This window comes from Gastrolobium bilobum, unplaced genomic scaffold, assembly GCF_033153095.1.
Source record: "Gastrolobium bilobum isolate Gb01-03AN ecotype WA unplaced genomic scaffold, APGP_CSIRO_Gbil_v1 utg16620, whole genome shotgun sequence".
Lineage (NCBI taxonomy): Eukaryota > Viridiplantae > Streptophyta > Magnoliopsida > Fabales > Fabaceae > Gastrolobium > Gastrolobium bilobum.
This window is the reverse complement of record NW_026896703.1, coordinates 158,929-174,995: the sequence shown is the minus strand read 5'-3', so window position 1 is coordinate 174,995 and position 16,067 is coordinate 158,929. Positions and strand designations below refer to the sequence as shown.

The 16,067-nt window shown below is 33.9% G+C and overlaps 3 protein-coding genes and 1 non-coding gene across 5 annotated transcripts; 1 reads left to right on the top strand and 3 right to left on the bottom strand.

The window, feature by feature from the left end:
• The first annotated feature begins 4,524 nt into the window (after nucleotides 1-4,524).
• Nucleotides 4,525-6,856, top strand: LOC133301521 (NAC domain-containing protein 37-like). Its single transcript, XM_061501156.1, has 3 exons — nucleotides 4,525-4,603; nucleotides 5,529-5,856; nucleotides 6,832-6,856. The coding sequence occupies exons 1-3, from the start codon at nucleotides 4,525-4,527 to the stop codon at nucleotides 6,854-6,856; spliced, it is 432 nt and encodes a 143-aa protein (XP_061357140.1).
• Nucleotides 6,857-8,555: 1,699 nt separating this feature from the next.
• On the bottom strand, nucleotides 8,556-12,202 carry LOC133301531 (uncharacterized). Of its 2 annotated transcripts, none has more exons than XM_061501174.1 (4): nucleotides 12,024-12,202; nucleotides 11,857-11,934; nucleotides 11,643-11,738; nucleotides 8,556-8,883 (listed from the first exon to the last, which is right to left on the bottom strand). In XM_061501174.1, exons 1-4 carry the CDS (start codon nucleotides 12,024-12,026, stop codon nucleotides 8,812-8,814), a joined length of 249 nt encoding a protein of 82 aa, XP_061357158.1. In that variant the 5' UTR covers nucleotides 12,027-12,202; the 3' UTR covers nucleotides 8,556-8,811. The 2 variants fall into 2 exon arrangements, with proteins under 2 accessions (XP_061357158.1, XP_061357157.1); XM_061501173.1 differs by having other exon boundaries at nucleotides 8,556-8,886; nucleotides 12,024-12,183.
• On the bottom strand, nucleotides 12,190-12,280 carry TRNAY-GUA (transfer RNA tyrosine (anticodon GUA)). The gene is given in 2 exon segments: nucleotides 12,190-12,225; nucleotides 12,244-12,280. It is a non-coding gene; the product is annotated as a tRNA-Tyr (tRNA).
• Nucleotides 12,281-13,741: 1,461 nt separating this feature from the next.
• LOC133301529 (probable xyloglucan endotransglucosylase/hydrolase protein 32) lies at nucleotides 13,742-15,072 on the bottom strand. Its single transcript, XM_061501171.1, has 4 exons — nucleotides 14,874-15,072; nucleotides 14,683-14,783; nucleotides 14,358-14,575; nucleotides 13,742-14,108 (listed from the first exon to the last, which is right to left on the bottom strand). Exons 1-4 carry the CDS (start codon nucleotides 15,070-15,072, stop codon nucleotides 13,742-13,744), a joined length of 885 nt encoding a protein of 294 aa, XP_061357155.1.
• Between the last annotated feature and the right edge of the window lie 995 nt (nucleotides 15,073-16,067).

Below are 16,067 nucleotides of genomic sequence, written 5' to 3'. Positions count from 1 at the left end.
CTGCTGACCTGTTATGGCTATCAGTGGTGTCTTTTCTGTTCTGTTTTTACTGCTTTCTTAGTTTGCTGTTAGTTTCTTTTTGCTGTCTTGTGGGGCTATGCCCCATGTAGTTACCAAAAAAAAAAAAAAAGATTAATGCTCTTCTGGGTATTGGCCTTTGTACGAAAAGAAAGAAAAGTAAAACATGTAGCATAAATAAAAGAGTTTGATCAACATAAAAAATCAAAGAAATTCCCCACACCCTCAATTAAAAAAAAAATAAAAAATAAAAGAAATGGGTAAATATAAGCACACAATATTTTTTGTCATGAAATGATTTTTTTGACAACTAATTCATGAAAAATATTCGATTGGAATATTGTTAGATTCATATATACAAAAATTAATAATTTCTTATCACTTGAATCAATAGTTATTAATAATGTAAAATGAATTTTTAAGTTTATATACATGATATCATTACTCAATTCATTAATTTTTGGTTAACAATTACAATCAATAATCTTAAGATATCTCTCACAAATCCAAAATATCAACACACAAAATAGTTTTCACCAAAACAAAACATTCAATCATAAGAAAATCATGGCTCACGAATTTTGTCTACCCGTCATAACACCATAAATTGTGGCATACAATCTCTCATGAAAGCGACAAATCTATCATGCTCTTTTCTACTCAAGTTAGCGGCTATAAGGAAGAAGAGAAGTTGAGCCTTTTAAAACCTAATTTCATCACTAAAACATTCATGTGCCCAGCGTTCACTTACATTTGATTTTTTAGGGCATTTCAAGTGGGCTAAACCCAACAAAGTAATTCAAGACAAACATATTGAATCGAATTTGGTCAATTCCTAAGGATATGATATTCTATATATCTTTTATTCATACCTACTTTACTTACTTATTATGAATACTGTTAGATTAGAATATCAACTAATTTTCACTACTTTTCTTTCCTCTTGAGATTTTGATCAAATAGTATTGAAGATGAATAGATAGAATAGATATGAGAAAAATATAATATAATCATATAATATTTTATGCCCAATTCCTAATACCACTGAAACATTTACGCCGGTTGCTAAGATGGTTAGCGTACGTACTTTCTTGTCTGTAGCTATTGCAAAGGGTTGGGAGCTTCACCAACTTGATGTTCAAAATGCATTTCTTCATGGCGATTTGGCTGAAGAGGTATATATGCGATTTCCTCCTGGATTTTCTCATGGATCACCTGGCTATGCTTATAAGCTGCAGAAGTCGCTATATGGCTTAAAACAATCTCCCTGAAACTGGTTTGCTAAATTACGTTCTTTTCTTCTTTCTTTTGGTTTCCAACAATCAAAAGCTGACTATACTTTGTTCACATACTCTACTGCTGAATTTTTTGTTGTTGTTCTCATATATGTGGATGACATTATATTAGCTGGCAATAGTTCTTCTCTATGCGCTAAGGTAAAGAATCATCTTCACACATGGTTCAAGATCAAGGACTTTGGTAAACTCAAATATTTTCTTTGGCATTGAAATAGGTCGAAGCTCCTCTGGCCTGTTTCTTTGTCAACGCAAATTTGCACTTGATATTCTCAAAGAGTGCGGTCTTCTTGGCTGTAAGCCTGTGGAATTTCCAATGGAGCCAAATGTTCAATTAGCAAAAGCAGATGGACCTGAATATTCTGATCCTACACGCTATAGAAGGTTAGTAGGACGACTTATTTATCTTCCTATTACACGTCCGGAGCTCAGTTATGTTGTTCACTGTTTATCTCAATTCATGCAACATCCAAAACAGCTCCATTATGATGTTGTCATTCGTGTTATTCGCTATATCAAGGGTAATCCTGGTCAAGGACTTCTTCTAAATAGAAACTGTGATCTTCAGCTTCGTGCTCATTGTGACTCAGATTGGGCAACCTGTCCAATTACTAGGCGGTCTGTTACTGGTTACTTTGTCACTCTAGGTTCCTCTCCTATCTCTTGGAAGACAAAGAAACAACATACCGTGTCTCGTTCTTCCGCTGAAGCAGAATATAGATCTATGGCAAGTGCAACCGCATAACTGTTATGGCTCAAATCATTTTTACAATCCCTTGGTGTTCATCATCAGCGCCCCATGCAATTATTCTGTGATAGCCAATCTGCTCTTCATATTGCTTCGAATCCCGTTTTTCATGAACGGATAAAGCACATCGAGTTGGATTGTCATTTTATTAGGGAGCATATTATGTCCAAAAACATCTGCACAGCTCACATTCGAACTGATGTCCAGCCAGCAAATATTCTCACTAAGGCACTTGGGCGAAAACAGTTCCAATGTCTAAAGTCCAAGTTGGGCATTTCATCTCTCCATGCTCCAACTTGAGGGGGAGTATTAGGAAAGCTATAAAAGTTGTAACTGTAATTCAATTTAGTCTTTGTTAGTTTCTATTTATTTGTATTTTATTCTATATTATTTTGTATCCTTAGCATGTAGTTAGTTTGTTACGATTTCTAGGAGATTTTTGGATCAGCTTGTAGCTGCTGATTGTTTAGTTTGTTTTTGCTGTAATTTGTTATTTTGTTACGGTTTCAAAGTCTTTATTTAAAGACTTCAGTTTCATCAATGAATTCAAGCAATTCAATTATATCAGTTTCTAATATGGTATTAGAGTCTCGTGTCCCGGGTTCGATCCTCACCGTCATCCACTTTCTTTCAAGTGGAATTTCTTTGTACGCACAGGTAGGTGGGCCAGTACATTGTCCACCCTTCAAGCCCAGTGGGCTCTCGTGTGAAGGGGCGTGTTGAGATATATAAAACCATTAAAAAGCCCTCATCCAAAAACTTAAGATTTTGGGTTGAATTGGTTCTTTACATAGACCTAACACAAAGAAGAAAAAAACAAGCAAGCAGGGTCAATTATTTTGTAAATCAATTTTATTTTCTACTGTGACATTTAGTGGTTCATATGATAACTCACACGGCTGCACAAGTAAAATGTGCTTTACAATTGACTCTCCTCGCAAGCAATTTCAGTCACAGTCAAGATTGACCCACTCGGTAAAACAACTAAGCAAGTATATCATATCATTTTAGGAAGAGTAGTTAAGATATAGATATGGATCATTTTCTGTTATTGCATATCGTAAGAATGTTTATGAGAGTGATGAAGACACAAATAATTTTAAATAATTACACCATGTTCGATTAGATCATTTATATGTGGAGCTTATACTTTTAACTTTCTATATAATTTTATTCCTTGGCAGCCAAGTAAAGCAATTAAGTCCAGTGACATAATTTATTTTTAATTTATTAGGGTAGTTGGGTTCAACGTGGGATGAAGATATATTAGCAAGGGATTCGAATATTCGACTCTATGCAACAATGCTCTAGTTTATGAAATGCACACTAACTTCTACAAATTATAGGACAATAAATTAAATCTTTTTATTTTTTTAAATATTTAAATTATATAAATATCATTGTATTTTTTTCATATTTTTTCCAATTGTAATGATGTCATTTACATATCTCTTTTTTGGTAACTTATAGCCATAAATAGATGAGTTATTTAATGCTTACGAAAATAAATGTTTAAAGACAACAAAATTTGGTTCCAAGAGTTATTGGTATAATGATGTCTCAAAGATTTGACATGTCCAAAAAGTAAAAAGTAATGAATTCATTCCTGAAAATTACAATTCCTAAATTGGCAAAAATACTCGAACCTAAAATTGAATTAATTGAGTCCATTAGAATTTGAGACATAAGTCATAGTGATTATGAGTGTGTATGACAACCATTCTATTTCCGAGCACTGTTTCTAAATAGAAACAATTCTTTTTTATTTCTGTGCCTTAGAATAGTTTCTGAGAAAAAAAAATGTGTTTGATAACATGTTCCGTTTTTATTCCGAGAATGAGAATTGTGTTTGATAACACAACAAATAATATAATAAAAAATAATTCTTATTAAATATAAAAAAATTTCGGATCAACTCTTTCCTTTCCATATGGTGTGGTTGTGGTGGTGGTGGCGGCGGCGGTACGGTAGTGGTGGTAACAGTGACGTTGTGAAGATAGTGGTGGTGGTTGTGACGGCAGTGGCTGCGACGATGACGGTGATAATGGTGGCAACGGCGGTGGTAGTGGTGGGGATGGTGGTGGAGGAGGTGACAGCAGTGGCAGCGACAATGGTGGTGGGTATGGTGGTTGATGGCGACAACAATGGTAGCAGTGACATGGTGGTGGTGGTTGTGAAGGCATCATGGTGGTGGTGGTGGTGGCAGTGGCTGCGGCATTGGTGGTAGGTGACAGTGGTGGTGTTGGTGATGGTGGCGATGGCTTGGTGATGGTAGTGGTGGCATTGGTGTAACGGTGGCGATGATGGTGGTGATGCCGGTAATGGCTGTGACGATGGTGGTGGTGGTTGGTGGCGGCGGTGGCGACGATGGTGGTGGTGAAGACGGTAGTGGTTGCGGCAATGGTAGTGGTGGGTGGTGACAGTGGTGGTGATGGTAGTGGTGGCGTCGTGGTGATGGTAGTGATGGCGATGGGGGTGGTGGCACTCGCGTGTGATGGCGATGGTGGCGGTGACGACAATGGTTGCAATGATGGTGGTGATGGTTGATGGCGGTGATAGTGGTGGTTGCGGTGGCGGCGATGGTAGTTGTGGTGGTGGTGGCATGGTGGTAGTGATGGGTGGAGGTGGTGGTAATGGTGGCGGTGACATCGTGGTGGTGGCGCCTGCGCTAGTGGTACGATGGCGGCGGCGACGATGGTGGCAACAGTCGTGTCGGGATTATGGTGGTGGTGGTGATGATGGTAGAGGTGGAGAGTGATTGAGAGAGATAAGTGTTTCTCATTTTGAGCTCGGGAACAAAAAAACAAAAAAAAAAGTTGATTCTTCTTTCTGTTCCCCAGCACAATAATTAAACCGGTTCATCCCGGGAACAAAAAAATAAATTGATTTTACCAAACGAGTTTCCTATCCATTTCTGTTCCCGGGAACAGAAATTAAAAAAGAATTGATTCTGGGAAGGTTGTGATACGCACCCTATGTCATTTTCTAGAAACTGGCTGTGCTTTCAATTGTAGACACAGCAGATAGGTTTTCTTGAAATAGTGTTGATGATGATGAGTGATTATCTTAATCTCGAGTTAAGGTAAAGGCTCCATAGAATAGGCTTTTTGACCATTATAACCCATTATTAATAATTAATTATCAAATTGACTTTCATTATAAACTGTTTCAAAAATTTAACCTCCCAAAAAAACATAACACTAATTTGTCCCTGTTTGGCCATTGACCACCAAGCCTACCCGGGTAGGCCCCTTCCCTACCCGGGTATTTTTTGAAATTTTATGTCTACCCAGTTAGGGAGAGATGTACCCGAGTATATTTCTTGAGATCTGATAAATTGCTTGAATTATTTATCTGGATAAGAAGTGGTGTACTCGGATAAATCTCTGCCAGAACCCCAATATCAATGGGTTTCTGTTTTCGTTTTTTTGTTTTTTTTTTAAACATGGTTGTGAATGATTTGACAGAGAGATGCGGGATTGGGAATAAGGAGCAGAATGAGTGGTATTTCTTTAGCCACAAAGATAAGAAATATCCAAGAGGAACGAGAACCAATAGAGCCACCACCATGGCAGGGTTCTCGAAGGCAACAGGAAGAGACAAGTCAGTGTATGAACGAACAAAACTCATTGGCATGAGGAAGACCCTCGTTTTCTATGCAGGAAGAGCTCCTAATGGACGAAAAACTGATTGGATCATTCACGAGTATAGGCTAGAATCTGACGATAATGGAACTCCACAGGCAAGCATATACATGGCAGGGTTTTTATATATCATTGGTCGAGATTTATCCAGGTACATCTTTTCTTATCCGGATAAATAATTTAAGTAATTTTTCATATCGCAAGAAATATATCTGGATACACCCTCCCTACCCGGGTATGCATAAAATTTCAAAAAATACCCGAGTAGGGAGAGGTTTACCCGGATAGACTTGGTGGTTAACGGTCAAATAGAAACATATTGGTGTTATATTTTTTAGAGAGATTAAATTTTTGAAATAATTTATAATAAAAATTAATTTAATAATTAATTATTAATAAAAAATTATAAGAGTCAAAAAGCCCGATAGAATATCTTCCAAGGATTCGGCTTTTCACAAAAAGAGAATAAGTTTCGGATCACGGGACCCGTCGTCTCGTAGCATAGCCTACATTGCTATCATATCATATCATAAAAATGAATCATGGCACTGTTTGTAAAATATCTTGGTGGTTCTTCTTTTTCTGTGTGTGTGGTTCTTTTATTAAATAAAAATAATAATAATATATTTATCATTTCTTATTTTATCCATTTTTGTATGATTTATTACTTTTTAAATCCCACGATTTTCTACTTTTACTAAAAGGAGTAACTCATTTACAAAAAGAAAAAAGAAAAAAGGAGTAACTCAGAGTACATAGCACCAAATATATACTTCTCTTTTTGGATGTATTTTATTTTTTTATATAAACAAATTTATGCATTATATTTTTTAAAGTCAGAACTATTTTATTTTTTTATCAATATCTAAAAAAAAATTAATAAAAAAATAATATTATGACTTTTTTAGAAATTTATTTTTTTAAAAAATATTATTTTATTTTTTTCTGACTTTTAATTTTTTTTAAAAGTTGCATTCAAATATAAATGCAAAGTGAAAAAAAAGTTTATTTTGAAAAAGAATTCATCCAAACATGTCCTAAATCATACACTACATATTTTTAATTGAGATACGATATTATTTATATCTTTTTTTATGCCTACTCATCTCCAATACAATTGAATCAGAATATCAAGAGAAAAATTAGTTTAGATTCTAATCTAGGGATGACATAAGTAGCTAAGGTACGCATAGAAAAAGATAAATAAAATATCCTATCATTTTTAATTTTAATAGCAGAATATGTACCGGAAAATTTACTCCTTAACTTCTATATTATTACGTAAACATGTTATTCATATACAACGCTGCCATTATACTAGCAAATTGAAAAAAAAAGCTGTGCACCTGTGTAACAAAACAAGCCTTGGGAGTTATGAGGCTAAAAAGTGTGAAAATGACATTGTCTAAGTGATGCCTTACCGAAATTCCCATAATCCAACTAAATTATGCCATAGGTTAGTTTAGTAAGAGGATCAAAATTGAATAAAGAAGATTAAATTATTTTATGGATCCTTTTAACTTTATTAAGTTTTTAAATAAATCGTTATAATTTTGAAAGTTTTTAATAGAGCCATGACCCATTTAAAATTTTTAATCATTAAACAGGTTCTTAAAATTTAACAAAAACGTATGATATTGAATAGGGACTTATTTTAAAAATTGAAAAAATATTGGTTCTTCATTTATAATTTCTAAATTTTAGATAATTAAAAAAAAATTAATAAAGCTATAGAAATTTAAAAAGTATTTTATCAATAAATAAATTCATAAATCAGTTTTTAATGTAACAACTAGTACATTACACGATTTTTTTGAATTTAAATAAAATTTTAAAATCATAAATTACAGTGAAAAACATTAATAATTATAAAGAAAACATAGTTAATTGATTCGAATAAAATGTAAGAAAAATATATTAAAAGAGAAAAAAATAGATTTGAGCTTAAGAGCCATGAACCATTAACGAACCACGGATCATTAATCACATCGTTATGAGTTTATGGGTAATGTTCATATCATTTGGCTATGGAGTTTGATTTTAAAGCTTGCTATAAATCAATATTATTAATCTCAAGCCGATCAACTCAACCAAAGTACTAGATGAATAATTTAACCGGTGGATTACCATTCAATTGATTAAATTAAATTTATATAAATTATATAATACATAAAATAATAGAAGCATTTTAACATACATATATAGCTTGCGATAAATGCTGCATACGTTCATCATGGATTCGATCCCAGGAAATCAAATCTCAATGATTTAGACAACATTTGAAAAACCAACCAGAGTTTATAAGTGAATCACCGATTTGATATCACAAACGATCTAATGACTACACAGGACCGATAAGTGATCGGGTTCCGGTTTTTTTATGCCTAATTTAGAAAGAAAGAAAAAACGACACTGGAATGTTAAATACAAATAAACCCCTAATGCATGAAAAGGAACAAAACAAAATCTCTTACCAAAATTTCATTTTAAAAAACAAATGTACCTAAGAATTCTTGCCCAACGCATTTTATGTTATAAATTTAGTAATTATTTTGGGATGTATCTGTCAAAACAAAACATCTTTAAAAAAAAAACAAAATCGTGCTGTTATTTTTTTGAATAAACCATACAAGACAATCATGTTCGAGCCGAAAACATTCACATATGATAGTCTAGATGTCCCAAAGAATAATTTTTTTTTTACATTCGTAAGAAGTTGAACTCAAAGACGTTTGTTATTCACACCACATATTCTCTATAAAGTTGCCAAACTTCCCTCTTTTGGGCCTTGCACGTTCATGAACGCGAAGATCAAAGCACAGTATTAGAATTTTTTATGGCAAAGTCAAGGAACAAAAGTATAATTGACTTTAGTTTCCAAAAAACCCAAAAAACAAAAGTATAATTGACTTTACATTGACAGCCTTACCCTTTCATACCACAAGAAAAACTCCAATTCCCATCTTATTATACCAAATTACCAACTTACATTATAAACGATCTCAGGCACTATTATAGTACTAATAATAGAAGTTATAGATATAAACCATCAGATGTTATCGTACTTTTTCCCTCGTAGAAAACCTTGTAGAGTAGCTACCGCAGATTATTCTTGCTTCACGTCTGCACTTCCAGGTTTATCAGGTTCTGTTGGCGCTGGTTCAGCATGTGCCTCAGCCTGCTATAACATTGAGATTTGTACTTCAGTTTATATTTACAAAACACAAAATTGTTTATAAGCATGCACATACGTCAAAACAAAAGTATGATGCAAACGCCCATAACAGTATCCATCATCAAGTCATGTAGAGCAGCAATACTCAACCAGGACAACTGAAGGGTCACTAAATGGTTGTTTAAAGGATCACTCCTTTATACATAATCCATCTTTAACAAAGATAAAACAAAAGGACAACGAATAGATTTCTTCTCAATAGAGAGATGTATGTGATCATCGGTAACACAATCCCTTGTCAGCTAAACCAAATATCATGCTGGACAACAGACATTTGAACAACGCTCAAATTATTCCCGGGATGATAGTCTTTATAAAAAGACTGATAGACCCCTTTACCAAGGCATATGCAATAAGAAGAGGGATGAGAAGTAGAAGGATAAACACACAAGGCTGAGAAAGACAAAATAGAAAGAAAAAAAAAAAGGAAATATTTGACAGTTAAGTCTAGAGCATAACTGAATGCTAACCTAGCAAGGAATAGTGGGAGGTGGGATTCAGTTAGGGAAAAATGAGAATATAAGTGGAAACGATATGTAGTGCATGGTAGTCATAAATTAAGTAAAAAGAGGGTTAGGAAGGGTCTAGAGATAATGAGTTGACAGATCTCTCCAGTTTTCTTTGTTTTTCGGCAATTTTCTGTTTATGTCATACACCATTTTCTGTTTCTGAATCCCTATAAGGAGCTAGTCTCCATTACTTCTTAATAATATACATTTAGTTCCATCAACAACCAACAGCCAACGATCATGTATCAGGTAATATTGCATAAAAGGTAGCAGGATTCAGACCTCACTTCTAATTCAAAACTTTCCTCGTTAATATCACCAATTATACTTCATTATCCATCAAAATAAATTAAGTAGTATTAATTATAATAAAGTACAACAACTAAAAAGTTGAAAATAATACAACCAATTATTCTTTATTATTTATTAATTTTTCTTGCAATCAAACCCAAATAAAAATAAGTGCCCTGGCCACGGAATCCTACAGACACTCCAGGAATTACACATCAATCATTCTATCAATTTATTAGGATTAGGTTTTCCTCCTTTCCTAATTTTTAGACACAATGTTGAACTTCTTTGAATCTGAGACACCATTTACAGTTGGAAGTGGCACAGAATGGTAAAGGCACCAATGTTCAAATTTTACAGAATTGACAGCTTCCAGAACAAGTCACCAAGAATAGAAGAATTAAAAAAAAAAAAAAGAAGCCCAAGAAAAGAAAGGGTCACTTAAATGCTAATAGGATCATAAGATTTGGAACCAGATCTCAGTATCATCCTACAGAACAGTGGCAACATCAATTTCTATCATGTAAATTGGCACAAAATGGTCATATGGAAAACTAAAAAAGCTCAGAGTGATGAGATTGCTAGCAGAAGACGAAATATTATTTTTGTCAAATGCTGTTCCACGATATTATGCCTCCAATAAAGACTTCTACAAAAAGATATTTGAGAGGATTAATACTTGTGTTCCGTTCGATATAGTCTTACACTCATGAAAAACTGTCCATATTGCAACGTGCATCACGTCATATCCTACTTGGTTTAAATTTTTTTTATTGACAGAAAATCTCAACTGACTTAAGCACCTTGAGGTTCAACAAAATGCTTATTCATAATCATTTAGGAAGGCATTAGTTGATCTAATGGATTTGTAATGTGCTTTGAGTTATCTAAGAAAACCTCAAATCTCTGCAGTTTCTCATTGCTTCTCTAATAAGCTTAGCCGTGTTTTGACATCCATGATTAACCCACAATGTTCATCAAGATCCCCAAAAGCCACATAGTTGCCAGCTACTGCACAAAGCTGTGTTACAACCACATACTGTTAAATGTGGGATGGTTGATGCTCCTAAGAGATCCCAGAAGATGATACATTTTGATTTAGAGGAAAGCCCACTCCTAAAAGTAAGTTGTTAAGTGGGGAGATCCTCCACTTCAAAAGGGAGTTCGATGTCCCACACACAGCTACATGAGACTCACATTCACCAATTCCATCAGATAGGAAAGAGTTGTCTCACACACTGCCAATAAGGGATTCCCACCCCAGCATCATATTGGTTATTTCCTATAATCTAAAAGCAAATAATCTCTCTTATTGATCAGGATGAAATCATGGATTAATCCACAGTACAGTTGTTAGAATCTCACGATTCACTATCCGAATCTCGCAACTCGGCAAGCCAGCAATTCATATCATGTAATGAATTGGAGTTAGCTTAAAATCGTGTAATTCATGCATGAACCAGTGTGATTCCATATCACTGATACAAATTGCACGATTCAAATGATTCATTAATTAATTTTCTTTTTTTTGCTTCAATTCTCAAAAAAAGAAATTGAAAAAGTCAAATACGATTAAATTGTTAAATGAAAATGAACTAAAGGAGCGCAATTTGAATCGAGATTCAAAATCGGAGATTCACAATTTGAATTGCGATTTGATAACCTAGATCCACAATTAGAGGTCCTAGGTTCAAGAAAAACACTTCTTCAATGGTGCGTTTGGTTTGTTTATTGGTTTCACAATTTCCTTTGCAAATTATTAAAAAACAAGGAATCATTCTTGTAATTATTAATAATTAGTGAGAACAAATCATTAGAGAAGTTCAGAAATGGAGGAGAAAAGAATGAGCTTAAATAGAAGCTGGTTGTATGAATAAATATAGAACTAAGTCATTCACTTACTTTACTATCCCTGTTAGTTGGAGGCTTGTATGGACATGCTGGAGGAACCCTCTCCGGTTTCCTGTACTCCCAACCAAAAACCCGATACAATTTTCCCTTGAAAAACAGAAAACTTATTAACATTCAACAATGAACGAAAATAGATCAGATTTGTTCGAGTTTGCGTGGAAAATCAACCTTCAAAAACCAAAATAGAATGGACAATTTCGATTACCAGAAGAAAATCGAAGAGAAGAGGGAGGATGTTGACGATCGGCACCAGAAAGAGGGGCAGCAAACAAGCCAAACAAACCTAATTCACATTCAATTTTTTTTTTTTAAAATAAACAAGAAAATAAAAGATTGATCACAGGAATGGAATGAGAAAATCAAAGGCGATACCATGTTGAGATTGCGAGAACAGTTGATTCAGTTGGCTGTCACAGCAATTGACGAACCCAGGTGAGGTTAGGGAAAGCGAGATCGTGCGGTAATTTTCAAGCGAGGCCAATAGATATGACAATTTAAAAAAAAAAAAAAAAAAATTAAAAAGAAAAGGAAAAAAAAGTCCGACCTGCCGGATTCGAACCAGCGACCTAAGGATTATCTGTTGGATTACCCACTACAGTCCTCCGCTCTACCAACTGAGCTAAGGTCGGCTTGTGCAATCGATCTCGTATAAGATATATAGTTTATTATGTTATAGTAAATACATGGCACTTATTATTCCCCTAAGCCAAATGAGAGCATAGAATTAGATGAGATGTCATCCTCTGACAAACTGATCGAGTTAATTAAGATTGTTGTATTCACTAAACGATTGAGTTGAATCTCCAACTAAAGCTGAAGCAATTCAATTTAGATTGATGTATTTTTATTTTTACTTAACAAGCTGTTGTTATTTAAAATACAAATATTTTTCATCTGATGTGTGTGTAGATGTAATTTCTGTAAAAAAAAACCAAGATTTATAACTTTGAAAAAAAAATTACTTAAAGTATATTAATCAAAAAGCAAAACAACTTTAATTTTAAAATTAATTCAAAAAAATAATGCATAAATATTTTTTTTAATTCAGCCAAACGGTCCATATTTAGTTTTGAAGAAAAATAATTTCTTATACGTTTCTTTTCACAGATATTTTTTCGGTAACTTATAGTATAACCTCCCTCTTGAATTAATAATCAACAAAAATACATCTGTCCACTTTGAGTTATTAAAACGGAAGAAAATTATTTAATTTACTTTTGGAAATGTGAAATAAACTTGCTTATAACAAAATCAGTAATTTGATAGTTAAAAAATAAACAAAAAAAGAGAGTAGATGTTTCCAAGAAACCTTTCACAATTACATTATTCCTTAAATGACGAATTACAAAACTTTGCTTATCTAAATGCATTCTGATGCGTTCAAGTTGTGTATCCGTCTGAGCCGACATCATTTTTGTAACCACTCAAACTCAAATGACAGAACATCTCACATCAATCATCAAACCCTTAAAAAATTGACAAATTCAGAGATGAAAGGAGAAAGAGAAGGGGATTAATGATTATCATCAATATTGCTTAATCATATCTGCTTGTTTGGGAAACAATTCAATCTTTTTCACTCTATGAATGGTTCGAAAGCTAGATGAGAAATTTGTCCGAATTTTCGAAATTAAAAAGTTGTGCAATAAGCACGAATAATAAAGAACAAAAAAGTAATTCACTATACATTTATTGTAGCGGACTTTATTATCCTTGATCATTAAAGAAAATCTGCTGAAACGCTATAGAAGATTCCTTGCAATAAATTAATAGAACCAATTAAATTTTCAGAATTACTGACACTATTAATTTCTTTGACTAAAAGACATTGCATAAACTAAAAGTGGTCATAAGATCCATCCACTTGTACATTGTTCCACCACGAACAATTATACACCGATAACGAACTAGTGTCATCGCATGAATCAAGGACAAGAACGTGTACTTTAACACAAAAAAGAAATTCTCATTTTCATCATTAAAATGACAATAACAATACAAAATGAAGAATGTGCTTATAATATTGGCACTATGTTTTCATCATTGTTATTTATCTTCTCTAAGCATCCCCATTTCTTCACTTTTAAGTTTTAACCCCAACACTCAGGTGTTAGTCTATGGTCTCTTTTGGGGTCTCGGCAATAGTTATAAACCATGTGGTATCTTTGCACCCATCTCATGGCCCTGTGTTGTTGTCTAGTCAACCCACCAGACCCATATGGTGAGGCTGAGACTGGATGGCACCAACTAGGGGCATAGGCTGAACAACCACTAGCCTTGAAGTTTGTGTACCTTGCAACAAAAGGTTGGTATCTGTAATCAGCTTTGTACTTTCCATCTTCAGTTGCCCATGATGAAGCATCCCATATTGAACCATAAAGCCACATTGGCCTCAGTGGAAATGTTGCAGCACTCTTCCTTGGGTACCTCCTTATGGGCACATCATCCACAAGGAATCTGAGACATTGTTTAATTGTGTCAATAAAAGCAAATATATAAAACCAGTTAATAAAAATCACTTTTAATATGGCTGCGATTGTATAAAGTTATAATGGGACCAATTCTATAAAAAACACAAGTAGATCACTAAATTAATGTTACCTCTTTTTGCTTGAGTCATCAGATTATATTCTGCACTATACTAAAAAATCTATGCATTTCAAACAGAAAAATACACATATATTGTGAAAATGTATAGTGACTTACATTAATTCCTTAGGACTCCACATAATAGCATAGTGATGAAAATCTTTGGTAGGATCAAACCAGAGATGGAACTTCATCTCTCTGCCTATAATTTTCCCATCCCCACTTCCTCTTATATAAACATTGGTTTGTAAAGTATAAGGCTTTCCAAATGTTGTCCCAAGAAACTCAATGTCCACTTCATCATGGAAGCCAGGATGTGCTTCATTGTTAGAAAGCTGCCATTAATCAAATCATTAGTAATTCATTAGGGACACCAAACATAAATGTGTAAGCTTCCATCAATTAACATATTCTTTTGTCAAATCATTTGAACATATCTTACATAGAAAGCTGTTATAACTCCTGCGGTATAACCAGGATGGAGCTTAATGGAAGCACCAAAGTACCCGGATCGAAATGGACTAATTGACTTGAAGCCACTTCCTGTTAACCAGAAACAAAAAATGTGTTTCATTTCAATCATATATAGTAGATAAAACGTGTAATGTGAATTGAAACTAATCAGACTCAGACCTGAGGTTCTATCAAGCCAAATTGTTAATGCATTTTGGTCTAAGCTTTGGTGCTGAGGGCCCCAAAGATTTCTAAACCCTTTGTAAAAGCTCATAGACCTGAATTTGGAACTTGGCCAGTAGCCAGGTGAAGGTGGCCAGTAGGCATTGCTTGAAGGGGCCATAAAGAACAAAATAGCAAAGAGAAATATCAGAGCCATGAAGAAAAGTGAGTAAGCTAAAGTGTTAGCAGAAAGTAGAATGGTGCTGCTGTGTAAAAATGCAGGGTGTGAGAGTGAAAGAGAGAGAGGGACTACTCAAAGAAAAGTGCATATATGGAAAGAAGAGTATGGCAGTACAGTTTGATATAAATTAAAAAAAATTAGTGGGTCCCCTGCACAAAGAATTAATGGTGAAACTGAGGAGAATCGAAGAGGGATTAGAAGATTAAGTATTCCAATAATTAATTATAGATCATTACAGACAAAAGATAAGGTCTTTTAATTGTTGGATTAAATTCAATTACACTTTGCAGGGTCACTGAAATTATGTCATTTTCTTTTTCCCAATGCAACTACTTTCTTTCTTACTATTAATGTCAGAAAACCTTTTAGCTTCGTTGGAAGGCTTAGAAAAGATGATGGCATGCACAAGAGGGTAGGTGGGGTGTCTTAAATGTGGCTATGTGAAATTGTGCAATGTTGCATGGCTCTCTAATACAATAATGTTATTTGCTCAATAATAAAGTAAAATAACACAATTTAATACATTGTCTCTATATGTATATCAGATAAATATAATATAAAATTAATTCTTTACATGAATTAGAGAACTCGTGACCTGAGTTTGATCCTTAATGTCCATTCTACTAATACAAACATAAATATTATGTAAATTTTTAGCATAAATAGGTGAAATTTGTACATTGTTCATCCTTTGTGCCCTAATATCTTAGTGTATGTGTCTCTTTGTTTTTTGAAAGACAAAAAGTGTTAAAAAGGAGTATGAAATTTGGCGTGCAAATAACAAAAACCTTTATAATATGTGTGTCGGAGTTCTGAAAGCTGTTGCTGGATTAACCCAATTTTTTGTGCTTTTCACCATACCATGTCCCTCTTCATTGTGTCTGTTACTATTCAATGAAGCATAATTGTACGTGGAGGCCAAAATAGACAACGTAATAAATAATTAAACAAATGAAAAGTTAAATAGGAAA

Bases quoted from the DNA above. Each gene is read 5' to 3' on its own strand.
- LOC133301521 (XM_061501156.1), top strand. From the start codon at position 4,525: ATGGCGATGGGGGTGGTGGCACTCGCGTGTGATGGCGATGGTGGCGGT. The intron at 4,604-5,528 runs GTTGATGGCGGT...ATGATTTGACAG, and splicing joins TTGCAATGATGGTGGTGATG to AGAGATGCGGGATTGGGAAT. The intron at 5,857-6,831 runs GTACATCTTTTC...CAATTGAATCAG, and splicing joins ATTGGTCGAGATTTATCCAG to AATATCAAGAGAAAAATTAG.
- LOC133301531 (XM_061501173.1), bottom strand. The intron at 11,739-11,856 runs GTAATCGAAATT...CTGTTTTTCAAG, and splicing joins TTCTCTTCGATTTTCTTCTG to GGAAAATTGTATCGGGTTTT. The intron at 8,887-11,642 runs GTAAGTGAATGA...TCAATGTTATAG, and splicing joins CAACTAACAGGGATAGTAAA to CAGGCTGAGGCACATGCTGA.
- LOC133301529 (XM_061501171.1), bottom strand. From the start codon at position 15,072: ATGGCTCTGATATTTCTCTTTGCTATTTTGTTCTTTATGGCCCCTTCA. The intron at 14,576-14,682 runs GTAAGATATGTT...GATTAATGGCAG, and splicing joins GAGTTATAACAGCTTTCTAT to CTTTCTAACAATGAAGCACA. The intron at 14,109-14,357 runs GTAAGTCACTAT...ACAATGTCTCAG, and splicing joins TGGAGTCCTAAGGAATTAAT to ATTCCTTGTGGATGATGTGC.